Source organism: Triticum aestivum, chromosome 1A (assembly GCF_018294505.1).
Source record: "Triticum aestivum cultivar Chinese Spring chromosome 1A, IWGSC CS RefSeq v2.1, whole genome shotgun sequence".
Classification (NCBI taxonomy): domain Eukaryota; kingdom Viridiplantae; phylum Streptophyta; class Magnoliopsida; order Poales; family Poaceae; genus Triticum; species Triticum aestivum.
In genome coordinates, this window is record NC_057794.1 from 524,645,153 (window position 1) to 524,657,737 (window position 12,585).

At 42.8% G+C, this 12,585-nt stretch overlaps 1 protein-coding gene across 1 annotated transcript; it reads left to right on the forward strand.

Annotated features, from left to right (window-relative positions):
• The first annotated feature begins 8,693 nt into the window (after positions 1 to 8,693).
• On the forward strand, positions 8,694 to 12,216 carry LOC123063074 (transcription factor VOZ1). The gene is made up of 4 exons (XM_044486812.1): positions 8,694 to 9,029; positions 9,121 to 9,390; positions 10,524 to 11,028; positions 11,120 to 12,216. Exons 1-4 carry the CDS (start codon positions 8,775 to 8,777, stop codon positions 11,839 to 11,841), a joined length of 1,752 nt encoding a protein of 583 aa, XP_044342747.1. The 5' UTR covers positions 8,694 to 8,774; the 3' UTR covers positions 11,842 to 12,216.
• Positions 12,217 to 12,585: the final 369 nt, after the last annotated feature.

Below are 12,585 nucleotides of genomic sequence, written 5' to 3' on the forward strand. Positions count from 1 at the left end.
ATATGCATGTTCCACTCCACTGTCTACACATTTACTTAGTAATACATACTTCTGCACTTCTGTTATGTTTCTCTCTTTGTTTGTATGAGGCGGCCAGGCTGCCCATTTTGTAGCAGTCTGCTTCCATAGTGTTTGTATGGAGTCGAGATGTACATAGACATGTTTTCTGAAAGTGTGACTGCACAGTATTGAGAAGTAATCAAGTTTCCTGTAGTTTTTACCAGAACCACGACCACCGGCTCAACGCCGACCCGGCCGTCGTCATCACCTTGGAGGACGACGAGGACGCCGCAGGCGCAGTCGGCCCCGGCAGCGGCTTCCACCACTACCACATCATCATCACCTACCAAGTCCACGACGACGTCTGGTCCGTCGAGTCCTTCTGCAGCCGCTGCCGCTGCTCCATCCACAGCTTGGGTGGGACTCATCGGATCGGCCTCCTCATTTCCCATTTCAAGTAGTACATCCTTCTTGCTCGAATCTACTATTTGATCTGCCTGCACATCTCTCGCTCCGGCGCAGAATTGATGTGTTCTTCCTGGATTCTTGTGTAATGAGCTCTTCTTTTTTTAGTACTTCTGTAATGGTATTCAGAAATAAAATTCATATGTTTCTATATATGTTCTTTTAGATAAGTATGTCAATACATAACTAGTAATGTAAATGGTGTGACGCAGTTCTGAATATAAATGCAAATAGCTTGTGAATGTCAATCTCATGTATTAGGGTCCTATTCTTGTAAACCTTATGTAAAGTTAAAATTCTTGCTGTGTGCAGGGCGGCTAGTGATGCAGCAAACCAAGCAGTAGCAGACACACCAAGCAGCAACAGGGGGAGGGTGTCTCTCGAACGTCGCCGCTGCCACTCATTGCTACTGTCACTGATTAATGATGGATGATCGCCGTTAGTTTAGCTCGACCACTGTTCCAATTTTGCAACAAATATATGGTAGGTCCTTCACAAAAAAACTCATTTCGGGCACTCAAAAAATGGAAAATGAATTTTCCATTCAAAGAAAATGAAAACTCCCTTAGGCAACATTGTTTGGAATTCCAAGATGCACCCTTGTGCACAATATGAGATCATTTGAACAAACTATGCCATGAATGTGGCCATAAGATTGATCATTTGGCTTGAAAGCCATGAATTTTTACGCATAATAGATCATTTCTGTGAACACCTTTTTAAAATAATTGTCGTATTACAAGTTTATTATTTTTCCTGGAAACTTGGTCACGTATAATGACACAATGTGAAGGTTTTCCATTTTTTTGATTTTTTTTGAATTTTTTATGCCTATTTCAAAATGCGGTCAAAACGGCGGGTTTGATCGTTCCTAGCTAGTGGTTGAATCTTGGAAAACTTTTGACGTTTCTCTGATGAAATAGATACTTATGTACCTAGAAATGATTTTTGGAAAAAAATAAAGAGCAAACAATAAGGTAGCTGCAGTTCAAATTTGACCCGCTTCCTACTAAATCGACCGAAATTTGTCTTTTTCACCAGAGGTGGATCAAAACTTTTGAAACTCAACCATTTTGTCAATTGTGCATTAAATATGACCTAGTATTTTATAAAATTGATTAGGTCCAATTTTGCAACAAATATATGGTAGGTCCTTCACAAAAAAAACTCATTTCAGGCACTCAAAAATGGAAAATGAATTTTCCGTGCAAAGAAAATGAAAACTCCCTTAGGCAACATTGTTTGGAATTCCAAGATGCACCCTTTGTGCACAATATGAGATCATTTGAACAAACTATGCCATGAATGTGGCCATAAGGTTGATCATTTGGCTTGAAAGCCATGAATCTTCACGCATGATAGCTCGTTTCTGAGAACAAATTTTAAAAATAATTTCCGTATTACAAGTTTATTATTTTTCCTGGAAACTTGGTCACATATAATGACACAATGCGAAGGTTTTCCAATTTTTTTTAAATTTTTATGCCTGTTTGAAAATGCGGTCAAAACGACAGGCTTGACCGTTCCTAGCTAGTGGTTGAATCTTGGAAAAATTTTGACGTTTCTATGATTAAATAGATACTTATATACCTATAAATTATTTTTCGAAAAAATAAAGAGCAAACTATGAGGCAGCTGCAGTTCAAATTTGACCCGCTTCCTGCTGAATCGGCAGAAATTTGTCTTTTTCACGAGAGGTGGATCAAAGCTTTTGACACTCAACCATTTGGTCAATTGTGAATTATATACGTCCTATTATTTTAGAAAATTTATTTGGTCCAATTTTGCAACAAATATATGGTAGGTCCTTCAAAAAAACTCATTTCGGGCACTCAAAAAATGGAAAATTAATTTTCCGTGCAAAGAAAATGAAAACTACCTTAGGCAACATTGTTTGGAATTCCAAGATGCACCCTTGTGCACAATATGAGATCATTTGAACAAACTATGCCATGAATGTGGCCATAAGGTTGATCATTTGGCTTGAAAGCCATGAATCTTCACGCATGATAGCTCGTTTCTGAGAACAATTTTTATAAATAATTTCCATATTACAAGTTTGTTATTTTTCCTGGAAACTTGGTCACATATAATGACACAATGCGAAGGTTTTCCAATTTTTTTATTTTTTTATTTTTTATGCCCGTTTGAAAATGCGGTCAAAACGGCAGGCTTGACCGTTCCTAGTTAGTGGTTGAATCTTGGAAAACTTTTGACGTTTCTCTGATTAAATAGATACTTATGTACCTATAAATTATTTTTGGAACTATGAGGCAGCTGCATTTCAAATTTGACCCGCTTCTAACTGAATCGGCGGAAATTTGTCTTTTTCACCAGATGTGGATCAAAACTTTTTACACCCAACCATTTGGTCAATTGTGCATTAAATACGGCCTAGTATTTTAGAAAATTGATTTGGTCCAATTTTGCAACAAATATATGGTAGGTCCTTCACAAAAAAAAACTCATTTTGGGCACTCAAAAAATGGAAAATGGTTTTTTCATGCAAAAAAAATAAATAAAAACTCCCTTTGTCAACATTGTTTGCCATTCCAATATGCACCCTTGTGCACAATATGAGATCATTTGAACAAACTATGCCATGAATGTGGCCATAAGATTGATCATTTGGCTTGAAAGCCATTGATCTCCACACATGATAGCTCGTTTCTGAGAACATTTTTTTAAAATAATTGTCGTATTACAAGTTTGTTATTTTTCCTGGGAACCTGGCCACATATAATGACACAATGCGAAGGTTTTCCAATTTTTTTGATTTTTTTCAATTTTTTATGCCCGTTTCAAAATGCGGTCAAAACGGCGGGAATAACCGTTCCTAGCTAGTGGTTGAATCTTGGAAATTTTTTGATGTTTCTCTGATTAAATAGATACTTATGTACCTAGAAATTATTTTTGTAAAAAATAAAGAGCAAACTATGAGGCAGCTGCAGTTCAAATTTGATCCGCTTCCTCCTGAATCAGCGGAAATTTATCTTTTTCACCAGAGGTGGATCGAATCTTTTGGCACCCAACCATTTTGTCAATTATGCATTAAATATGTCCTAATATTTTAAAAAATTAATTTGGTCCAAATTTGTAACAAGTATATGGTAGGTCCTTCACAAAAGAACTTATTTTGGACACTTGAAAAATGAAAAAAATAATTTAAAAGAACTCATTTCTCATAACTCTTTTAAAAAATATTTGTCTTATTTCAATTTGTGATTATTCCTGAAAACTATAGTCAAATTTGCTGACACAAGAAGAAGTGTTTTTTTTTCAAATTTTCAGGTCATAATAAAATAGATAACATGATTTAGCACCTTACTTTTAGTCAATTACGACCAATTTAAATGGTCAAAATATCATACATGTATACTGCGTTCTGATTGGTCCAGGGGCCTCTCACGCGGATCATGGATAAATCACCGTCGGATCCTCCTGGATCCAACGGCCCTCACCTCACGGTCTCACCCACCCACCGCGAGCTACCCCTAAAAAACCCACCACACACCACTCCTCTCTCTCCCCGCGCAGCGAACCCTAGCTCTCTCACCCTCTCCCTCCCTCTGGATCCACCGCCGCCGCACACAACTCCTCCTTCTGGATCCACCGCCGCCGCCCCCAACCCTACTCCCTTCCTCTGGATCTCGACGCGACACCGCCCCCACCCCACTCCTCCGGCGTTCCCCACACACTGTCACCGCTCGGAGACCCCCACCCTCGCGGATCCAACGCGCCGACGCCTCCTCCGATCCAGATCGACACGCCCCTTCTGCCACCCCCGCCATCGCCGCCCTGACCACCCCCCTTCCGCCACCCCCGCCCGCTCCGCCTAATCCACCGCTGCCCCCGACGCCATGGCGGACGCCAACAGCAGCAGCAACCCGCTACTCGCCGACTTCTTCTTCCCGCCCTTCGACCACGTCGACCGCGTGCACCTTCTCTCCCAGTCCCAGATCGACCCGGCGGCCAGGACCCACGCGAAGCGACGGAGATCGGCTGCGTCGCCCCGCCACCGCCTCCTTCCTTCCTCCCTCGGGGCGCTCGAAGATCCCGTGCCCGATGCGCCTCCTCTGCTCCGACCTTCTCCAAGCCATCCATGGAGCTCCATCATCAAGGTGCCTGATTCGTTTCGATTTTGATTTGCTTCTGCTTTTGTTTGTTGCTCAGTTCTGTACTGTTGGTGATGCCATGGTCCTCCCTTTCCATTGCTGCAGGATAAGAAGAAAAAACCCTAGCTAGGCCTGGAGGATGTGTTGGATTGGAAAACCACTCGAGCAGGGAGGAAGGAAGCAAGGAAGGTCACCATGGACCTCGCCCAACTCCCACCCTGCAGCTGTAGGTAACCCCCTCCCTCTCCCTGCCTTGTCAGACCTGAAGATGCAGTGTCTAAGATATTCAGTAATCTCCGCATCTGATTTGTGCAGTTTGTGCACATCTTGTCTGGTTGTTTGAAAGAATGGGGCAATGCTGCGTGCAGGCACAGGAGAATAAGCCACGGGCGAGGAAGACTAAGGAGGAGCGGAGGGAGATGGTCGAGTCCTTCGTCGACACTTACTGCCCCCATATCTTTCCCCTCTCGCCTCAGTTATAGTTTTGAATTTTGTGTGTGCAGGCATGTAGTTGCCAGTAGGATTTACTTCACACGTTTATTCTATTTCTTTCTTGGTTCCCTCTGTTTGTTATTAGGATTTATTTAGTTCACACACTTTTGCGGCTGTTGGTAGTTTGTTTTGCAACCCTTTGCAGAAAGTTTGCATTGCAAGCCTACTTCTCTAGCGCATTGTTTCTTAGAATCATGATGCAACCTATATGTTCTATGATTTTGATGTTTTTTGCGGCGTGATCTAGACTACAATTATCCACTGCTCTTATTTTTGCAATTTGGTCTATATGATTGGAAAGCAATGTTGATAAAGTGTGTCTTCCTCTTGAGCATCGTTTTGAGCAAATGTTTTATATAGAAGTTGCTGCCGCGGGTTCAATTTGTTTCGATTTGGCTGGGTATGAGTCCCCCTGTTGCAAGGTGATGACTTGTCTCTCCCTTTGTTCGTTTCGCTCTGGCCACCGTCAAGTGTTTGATTGGAGTATACGCGAGGATAATATGTCATGTATTTCATTAGACAAATAATATTGCATGTATTTGCATGCTTGCAGGAATGTGTCAAATACTTGTTATGTACATGTAGTGGCACGAGAGTCAAGGTTTACTAGTGCTTGCCTTCTTGTGTTATCCGGACACATTGGTTAATCTACTTTTCTTGTGATTTCCCAATTCAATATCTAAGAAAAGAATCTATGGACTTTACTGAATTCAATGTATGATCCTGATGAGAATTATATGATATCTACCTGTTTTTATCCTTGACCAGTATCAATTGTGGTAGCTCTTAAGCGACACATACTTTTTCTCGCTCCGAGTTCCTAAGCATGGCATTATATTTTTGTTAGCTAGAACATGCAATCTTTGAATTTGCTGAACATTAGAAGCTAACTAAGTTGTGCCACATTGATGTCTCAATTGTTACATTACATCTAAAAAAGTTAGCCTCAACTAACTGTGAGATTTAGAATGTTCAAATTCAGATCTTATGTTCTCAAACTGGACCGGCTTTGGGACTTATATATACACAAATCAGTACTGAAGTAGGTTTGTAGGATCTCCTGTTAGTAAAATTACAACATAAATAACTTCCCATGTAGTTCTGCTATTTTTAGTTTGGGTTGAAGTGATTGGTAGGCCTAGTGGTTGTGCAATTCTGTGGTCCTATCCTATAAAATTTATATGCACACCTCATATGAATTTGTGATCATATCCAGTGAAATTTATATGCATGTTCCACTCCACTGTCTACACATTTACTTAGTAATACATACTTCTGCACTTCTGTTATGTTTCTCTCTTTGTTTGTATGAGGCGGCCAGGCTGCCCATTTTGTAGCAGTCTGCTTCCATAGTGTTTGTATGGAGTCGAGATGTACATAGACATGTTTTCTGAAAGTGTGACTGCACAGTATTGAGAAGTAATCAAGTTTCCTATAGTTTTTACCAGAACCACGACCACCGGCTCAACGCCGACCCGGCCGTCGTCATCACCTTGGAGGACGACGAGGACGCCGCAGGCGCAGTCGGCCCCGGCAGCGGCTTCCACCACTACCACATCATCGTCACCTACCAAGTCCACGACGACGTCTGGTCCGTCGAGTCCTTCTGCAGCCGCTGCCGCTGCTCCATCCACAGCTTGGGTGGGAGTCATCGGATCGGCCTCCTCATTTCCCATTTCAAGTAGTACATCCTTCTTGCTCGAATCTACTATTTGATCTGCCTGCACATCTCTCGCTCCGGCGCAGAATTGATGTGTTCTTCCTGGATTCTTGTGTAATGAGCTCTTCTTTTTTTAGTACTTCTGTAATGGTATTCAGAAATAAAATTCATATGTTTCTATATATGTTCTTTTAGATAAGTATGTCAATACATAACTAGTAATGTAAATGGTGTGACGCAGTTCTGAATATAAATGCAAATAGCTTGTGAATGTCAATCTCATGTATTAGGGTCCTATTCTTGTAAACCTTATGTAAAGTTAAAATTCTTGCTGTGTGCAGGGCGGCTAGTGATGCAGCAAACCAAGCAGTAGCAGACACACCAAGCAGCAACAGGGGGAGGGTGTCTCTCGAACGTCGCCGCTGCCACTCATTGCTACTGTCACTGATTAATGATGGATGATCGCCGTTAGTTTAGCTCGACCACTGTTAGTTTAGCTCCTTGGTAGTCCCTCCATCTCTTGCAAGCATCTAGAAATAGAAATGGTAGCTGTAGTCCCATGTAGCTGTAGTTCCTGTACTCGGTCTGCCCTTTGTTGCTTCATTTCTATGTTAATTCAGTCTCTATTGAATGTATCTACTATCTACTGTTGTGGCTGTTGAAAGAAATGAAATGGTTTGGATACATACCTACATGCTGAGATGTAAGCTGGAATAGCCATCTGCCCTTGTGATGTCAACCTTCTAAATGCATGTTGTGGAGGCCTAAAATAGACTGGATTGTAAAAGGGCCGAGGCCCAAAAAATAAAATGGGCCAGGCCCATGAATCCAACAAAAAACTGATGAAAAAAAACACAAATAGGCTGAATTAATGGGCTCGGCCCCATGTAAAACACCGAATCGGACTGGGTTGAATCTTGTCAGTGACCTTTTCAATTGGTCGCAATTTTGCCACGTCAGATTGCCACATCGGATCCGACGTGGCCTGTGCAGACAGTCAGTGACCAAAACAAAAGGTCATGGGTTCAACGACCTTTTGTTTTGGTCGTAAACGTCTACGACCTTCTCACAGAGAAGGTCGCTAATTTTAGTTTACGACCGCCAGCTTTTGACCTTCTGTTTTTGGTCACAAAAAGGTCGCAAATGAAAAACTATAACCTTTCAGCGGCCAATAATGAGGGTCACAAGTTGACATATTTCTTGTAATGTGTTCTCACAACTTAATCTATGACTTTTTTCTTCGTAGTCACTATTTTACAATTATTGCAATTTGTAAAATGGGTCCAAGCTAGCATTTTGCCAACCAAAACACCATAAAAAAACATGGTCGTGCCTATATTTAAAACACCATCAGATTACAAAACAAACCTTTTCAGGTGGAATTCCATCCCGCAAATGGCGTCAACTTGACTCAAGTTGATGTGCTCCGATGCAAATGGTGCCGGATGGATCGAGCGCAAGTGCTACCACACACTCATTCACGCGAGAGTGTCATTCTATTTTACTAAACAACCAAAAAAACATAAACACAATATATGCTAATACTAAAGAAAAACAATTTTAGTTGTGCACATGCTTTGTACGAGGGTTCAAGTCCTAAACCAAACATTGGTGGTTGCAATATTTTTGGATTTATTTTAAGCTTGCGGTGATGTTCTTTCAGTTGGAGGGGGTGTTCCCGTCGACTGCGAGGCGTCTATGATGACTTCATGAAATCTCAAGATCTCATGCCAGCTCAATCTCTCGAGGGTGCTCATAGGGATAGGGTGTGTGAACGCGTTGTGTGTGCGCGTTCACAGGGAGTATGCTCGTGTATGTGAAAGACTTTGATTGTACTCTATTCAAAAAAATATGATGATGCAGTGCGGAAGGAAAGAGAGAGGGTGAGGGAGGAAGAACCTCAAAGGACCAAACATTTTCCAAAACTATAACATGGTAAAAATAAATTAAAGAAAGAAAACAATCGCCAACTCCAAAGGCGAATCGACCCCCCACTCCCAATCGCCGCAACCGCACCACCAGCGCTGCCCTGATCGGCACCGATGGCGGGCGATCCGACCGGCGGCGGCGGCGGCTCCGCGGCGGGCAAGGGTCCCCGCTCGTCGACGCGGCACCAGCAGTTCCGCGACCGCGCCAAGACCCGCGTGGACGACCTCCAGGAGATCTTCTCCGGCCTCCAGTCCGCCCGCAAGGAGAGCCGCTCCGCCGACGCCGCCGTCCTCGAGGAGCAGGTCCACCAGATGCTCCGCGAGTGGCGCGCCGAGCTCAGCGTCGCCTCCCCCGCCTCCTCCCTGCAGGTGCCTCTCCAAACCCTAGCCTTTCCTGTTCCCTCCCCTTACGTGTTCAGGGTTTGCTGTCTCTGACTTTTGTTCTCGTGCCGCGTTGCAGAACTCGCTGGGGAACAACCAGGGTGCCGCGGATCCGCCGTCGGAGACGCTGCGGCTGCTGCAGCTGGCGATTGAGGAGGAGGACGACGCCACCAGCAAGCTGGCGCAGCCGATGCAGCCCTCCCGGCAGGATGGTCATCAGAATCTCAACCCCGGACTGCAAGTACATGGGGGGACTGTGGATGGCGGCGCCGACGCGTCACAGCAGTCAATGGGTCATGGAATGCAGGGAGAATTAGCCGATGTTGCTAATGCATTGTTCAGTGATCAGGTACCTCACCGTGATCCTTTTTGAATGGTTTAGTGGAATGGTATTTTTTTGTGTGCCATCATCAGTCATGTGGATGAAATTGTGTGTTCGACTAGTATGACCTTCTTACTGACTAAATGTGTACTGTTAGTGGGGGTCAATCCTTGCCTAGTTGCCAGTTAGCTCCGTCATGGACTGAAGCATTCTGATGTGCTGTGTGATCCTTTGTAGCGTGCAAAAATTATCGTAGTGTAGAAATTAAGGTTTGGTGAGTAATTTTGTGTTAGCAGATACACTTATTGAAAAACTATATTGATTTTACTTCTATATCACTATATGTATGTGTACTCGGAGTACATGTGACAAAATTGTTCATTTTTTAACTGAACCAATATGTTTCGGTAGCAGTCGCACTCTTTGTTGGTGTGGACTACTTATGATCCTGTTATTGGTTTTGTCGGCCACTTCTTTTGTTGGAAAAAGCCAAGTGCTTGTATGCATTGTCCGTAGTTGACCTTAATAAATAATCAAAACTATAAAATAACCCCATAGTCCCACACCTTCGTATGAGATAATGACAAAAAGACTGGGGCGCTTCAGTATGCCATCGCAGCATAGAGAAATGGGTTGTTCTATTACGAGTAATGTGTTGCAGCATTATTTTTTCTAACCATCTGAGAAGCACAGGTCACAATAGTACAATTTATTCATTGGTTAACCCAATTATAAATTGGAATTAATGATGACCTTCCTAAGTTTAGATGGTGAGGCCTTGCTTGATGATTTTATATCTCCTTTGAAACAAGATTCGGTAGTTGTTTAAAGGTTTTGAGTTTCTGCTCCAAACTGGTCCTGTTGAATTTTAGTTTCTGAATTCTCTTCCTTTATTTGATTTCTCTTGTGTACCTTTTCATATGGTAATGAACACGTGTACATTTGATAATGCTTTTGTGGTCCTCCTTTTTGTTATTCTTTACAAACGTGCCTGCAAAATTGTTGAATCAATCAAAGTGCTCGTCAATGTGTTCATGTATGCTGTTGTTACTTGTCACTTGTCAGTATGTAACTTTTGGTCTGGTTATTGTAACTTAACTTTTCATGTTTTTTTTTCTACTCATAGCTTTAATGAGATTTTGTCATACCTTTGATTGCAGATGTACTATATAGACCATGAACTGAGTATTGATGATTTTCTTCATGGGTCAAACCCAGATGGCCTCAATAACCTGCAAGGGACTGGTCAGCCGGAACATCAACAGTTCAATCTGCCACTAGATCTGCAACATTCTAATAATTCATATGCTGATGCAAATAACTCTGTGCAAAGTACTGGAGATGTTTTTTTCCACATGTCAGACTTGCTCACAACAGTCGGCCCGTCGCCTTCTCAATATTTGGGGCCAAAATGTGCACTCTGGGATTGTGGTCGACCTGTGCGAGGATCAGAAGAGTGTCAAGACTACTGCAACCCGTATCATGCTGGTTTAGCTTTGAGTGATGATGGTCTTCTGGGGACAAGGCCTGTGATGCGTCCAAGGGGTATTGATTTGAAAGATGGGCCCCTATTTGATGCTCTTTGTGCAAAAGTCCAAGGAAAAAATGTTGGTATTCCTGTCTGTGAAGGGGCTGCAACGTCAAAATCACCTTGGAATGCACATGGTATGCTTGGTTATTAAGTGTTAGCATTTTGGGTGAACATTGATATCAGCAAATTCTTGTGCTAATTGTTGGTTCCCTGTTGTTTTTGCAGAACTTTTTGATCTTTCTCTTCTTGAGGGTGAATCTCTTAGGGAATGGTTATTCTTTGACAGACCAAGAAGGGCATTTGAGAGCGGCAACCGCAAGCAAAGGTCGTTGCCAGATTACAACGGCCGTGGATGGCATGAATCAAGGAAGCAAGTGATGAAGGACTTTGGGGGCCTGAAGAAATCCTATTACATGGACCCACAACCATCCAGCAACTATGAGTGGCACCTTTTCGAATATGAGATCAATGATTCTAACACTCTAGCCTTGTACCGGCTTGAGTTCAAGGCATCTGATCCTAAAAGGAGTGTTAAATCAAAACTGGGCAGCAGTTCACTCAACGAAATCCAGCAGCAAATGGTCAAGCTTAGTGCAAACAGTCCGGTGGACAACAAGCGGGGTGCTAGGAGCAAGACAAAGGCTAGTCAAAAGGACACCAATGCGAATGCATATCCAGCTCTCAAGGCCACCAATCAAGCGGGTGCTTCAAATGCTTATGAAGCAGTGCCCCTCAACATCCCCAATCAGGCCAGTGCCCCCAGCGCTTACCAAACAGTGGCTCCCAACATCCCCAATCAGGACAGTACCTCGAATGCCTATGAAGATGCATCACAGGTGGACCCGATGTCATATCTGAATGAAAACGTTGTCTATGGACCTCATCTTCCATATGGTTACCCCGATGGAAAAGGCGACTTCTACTGGAACCCCAGTGGCGGCGCCTGAAGATGCAATATGCCAAGCTCATGAGCTGTAAGGCGTCTCAAGACAGATTGTAACAGTGTCAACTAAAATTTGGGGCTCAGCACCGTGGCCCTGCAGTTTTTCGTAAGTGTAGACATCTTGGATAGATACCATGTTTGGTGTGCTGTACTTTGACTGTAAAATATAGTCCGGTTCTTGCCTGTCGAGCTAAGATAGAGGATCTAGGTATCTGCTTCTTCAGAAGCTGATGCGGTTGGACCCTAGCAGCGGAGGATTCGCAAATTCAGTTGGGCTCTGTTTTTCTTCTTCTTTCCCTTAGATGTGTATATATCCTGAGAATGGTCGAGGATTCGTATGATTCGCGGAATCCCAGATTCACTTGCGTTTCACATGCAAGATTTGGTGACAGCTCCAACCATTTTCTTTTTTATTTTTTTTGAACATCAGTACAGACGCAAGTGCTCATACATACGTGCATACACTCGGGAAGCGGATTAGGAGCACTCGGGTGCTCCACCCCCCTATATTCAAAAATAATTTAATAATTCAAAAAATGTCAAAAAAATCCTGAATATATTTTTGAACCAAATATGACTAGGTATTGTACTCATATAAAAAGTTTGGCCAATGAATGATTCTCGTTAACTTCGGGGCAAATAAGACAAATTTATGACGACAATATAGCATGAATAGTGCTTGTATCTAGCATTTTCTGGGAAATCTTTAACCCCGGATACAATAAAAGTCATTCCCTGTTTAATCTTT

Bases quoted from the DNA above. Each gene is read 5' to 3' on its own strand.
- LOC123063074 (XM_044486812.1), top strand. From the start codon at position 8,775: ATGGCGGGCGATCCGACCGGCGGCGGCGGCGGCTCCGCGGCGGGCAAG. The intron at 9,030-9,120 runs GTGCCTCTCCAA...GCCGCGTTGCAG, and splicing joins CCCCCGCCTCCTCCCTGCAG to AACTCGCTGGGGAACAACCA. The intron at 9,391-10,523 runs GTACCTCACCGT...CTTTGATTGCAG, and splicing joins ATGCATTGTTCAGTGATCAG to ATGTACTATATAGACCATGA.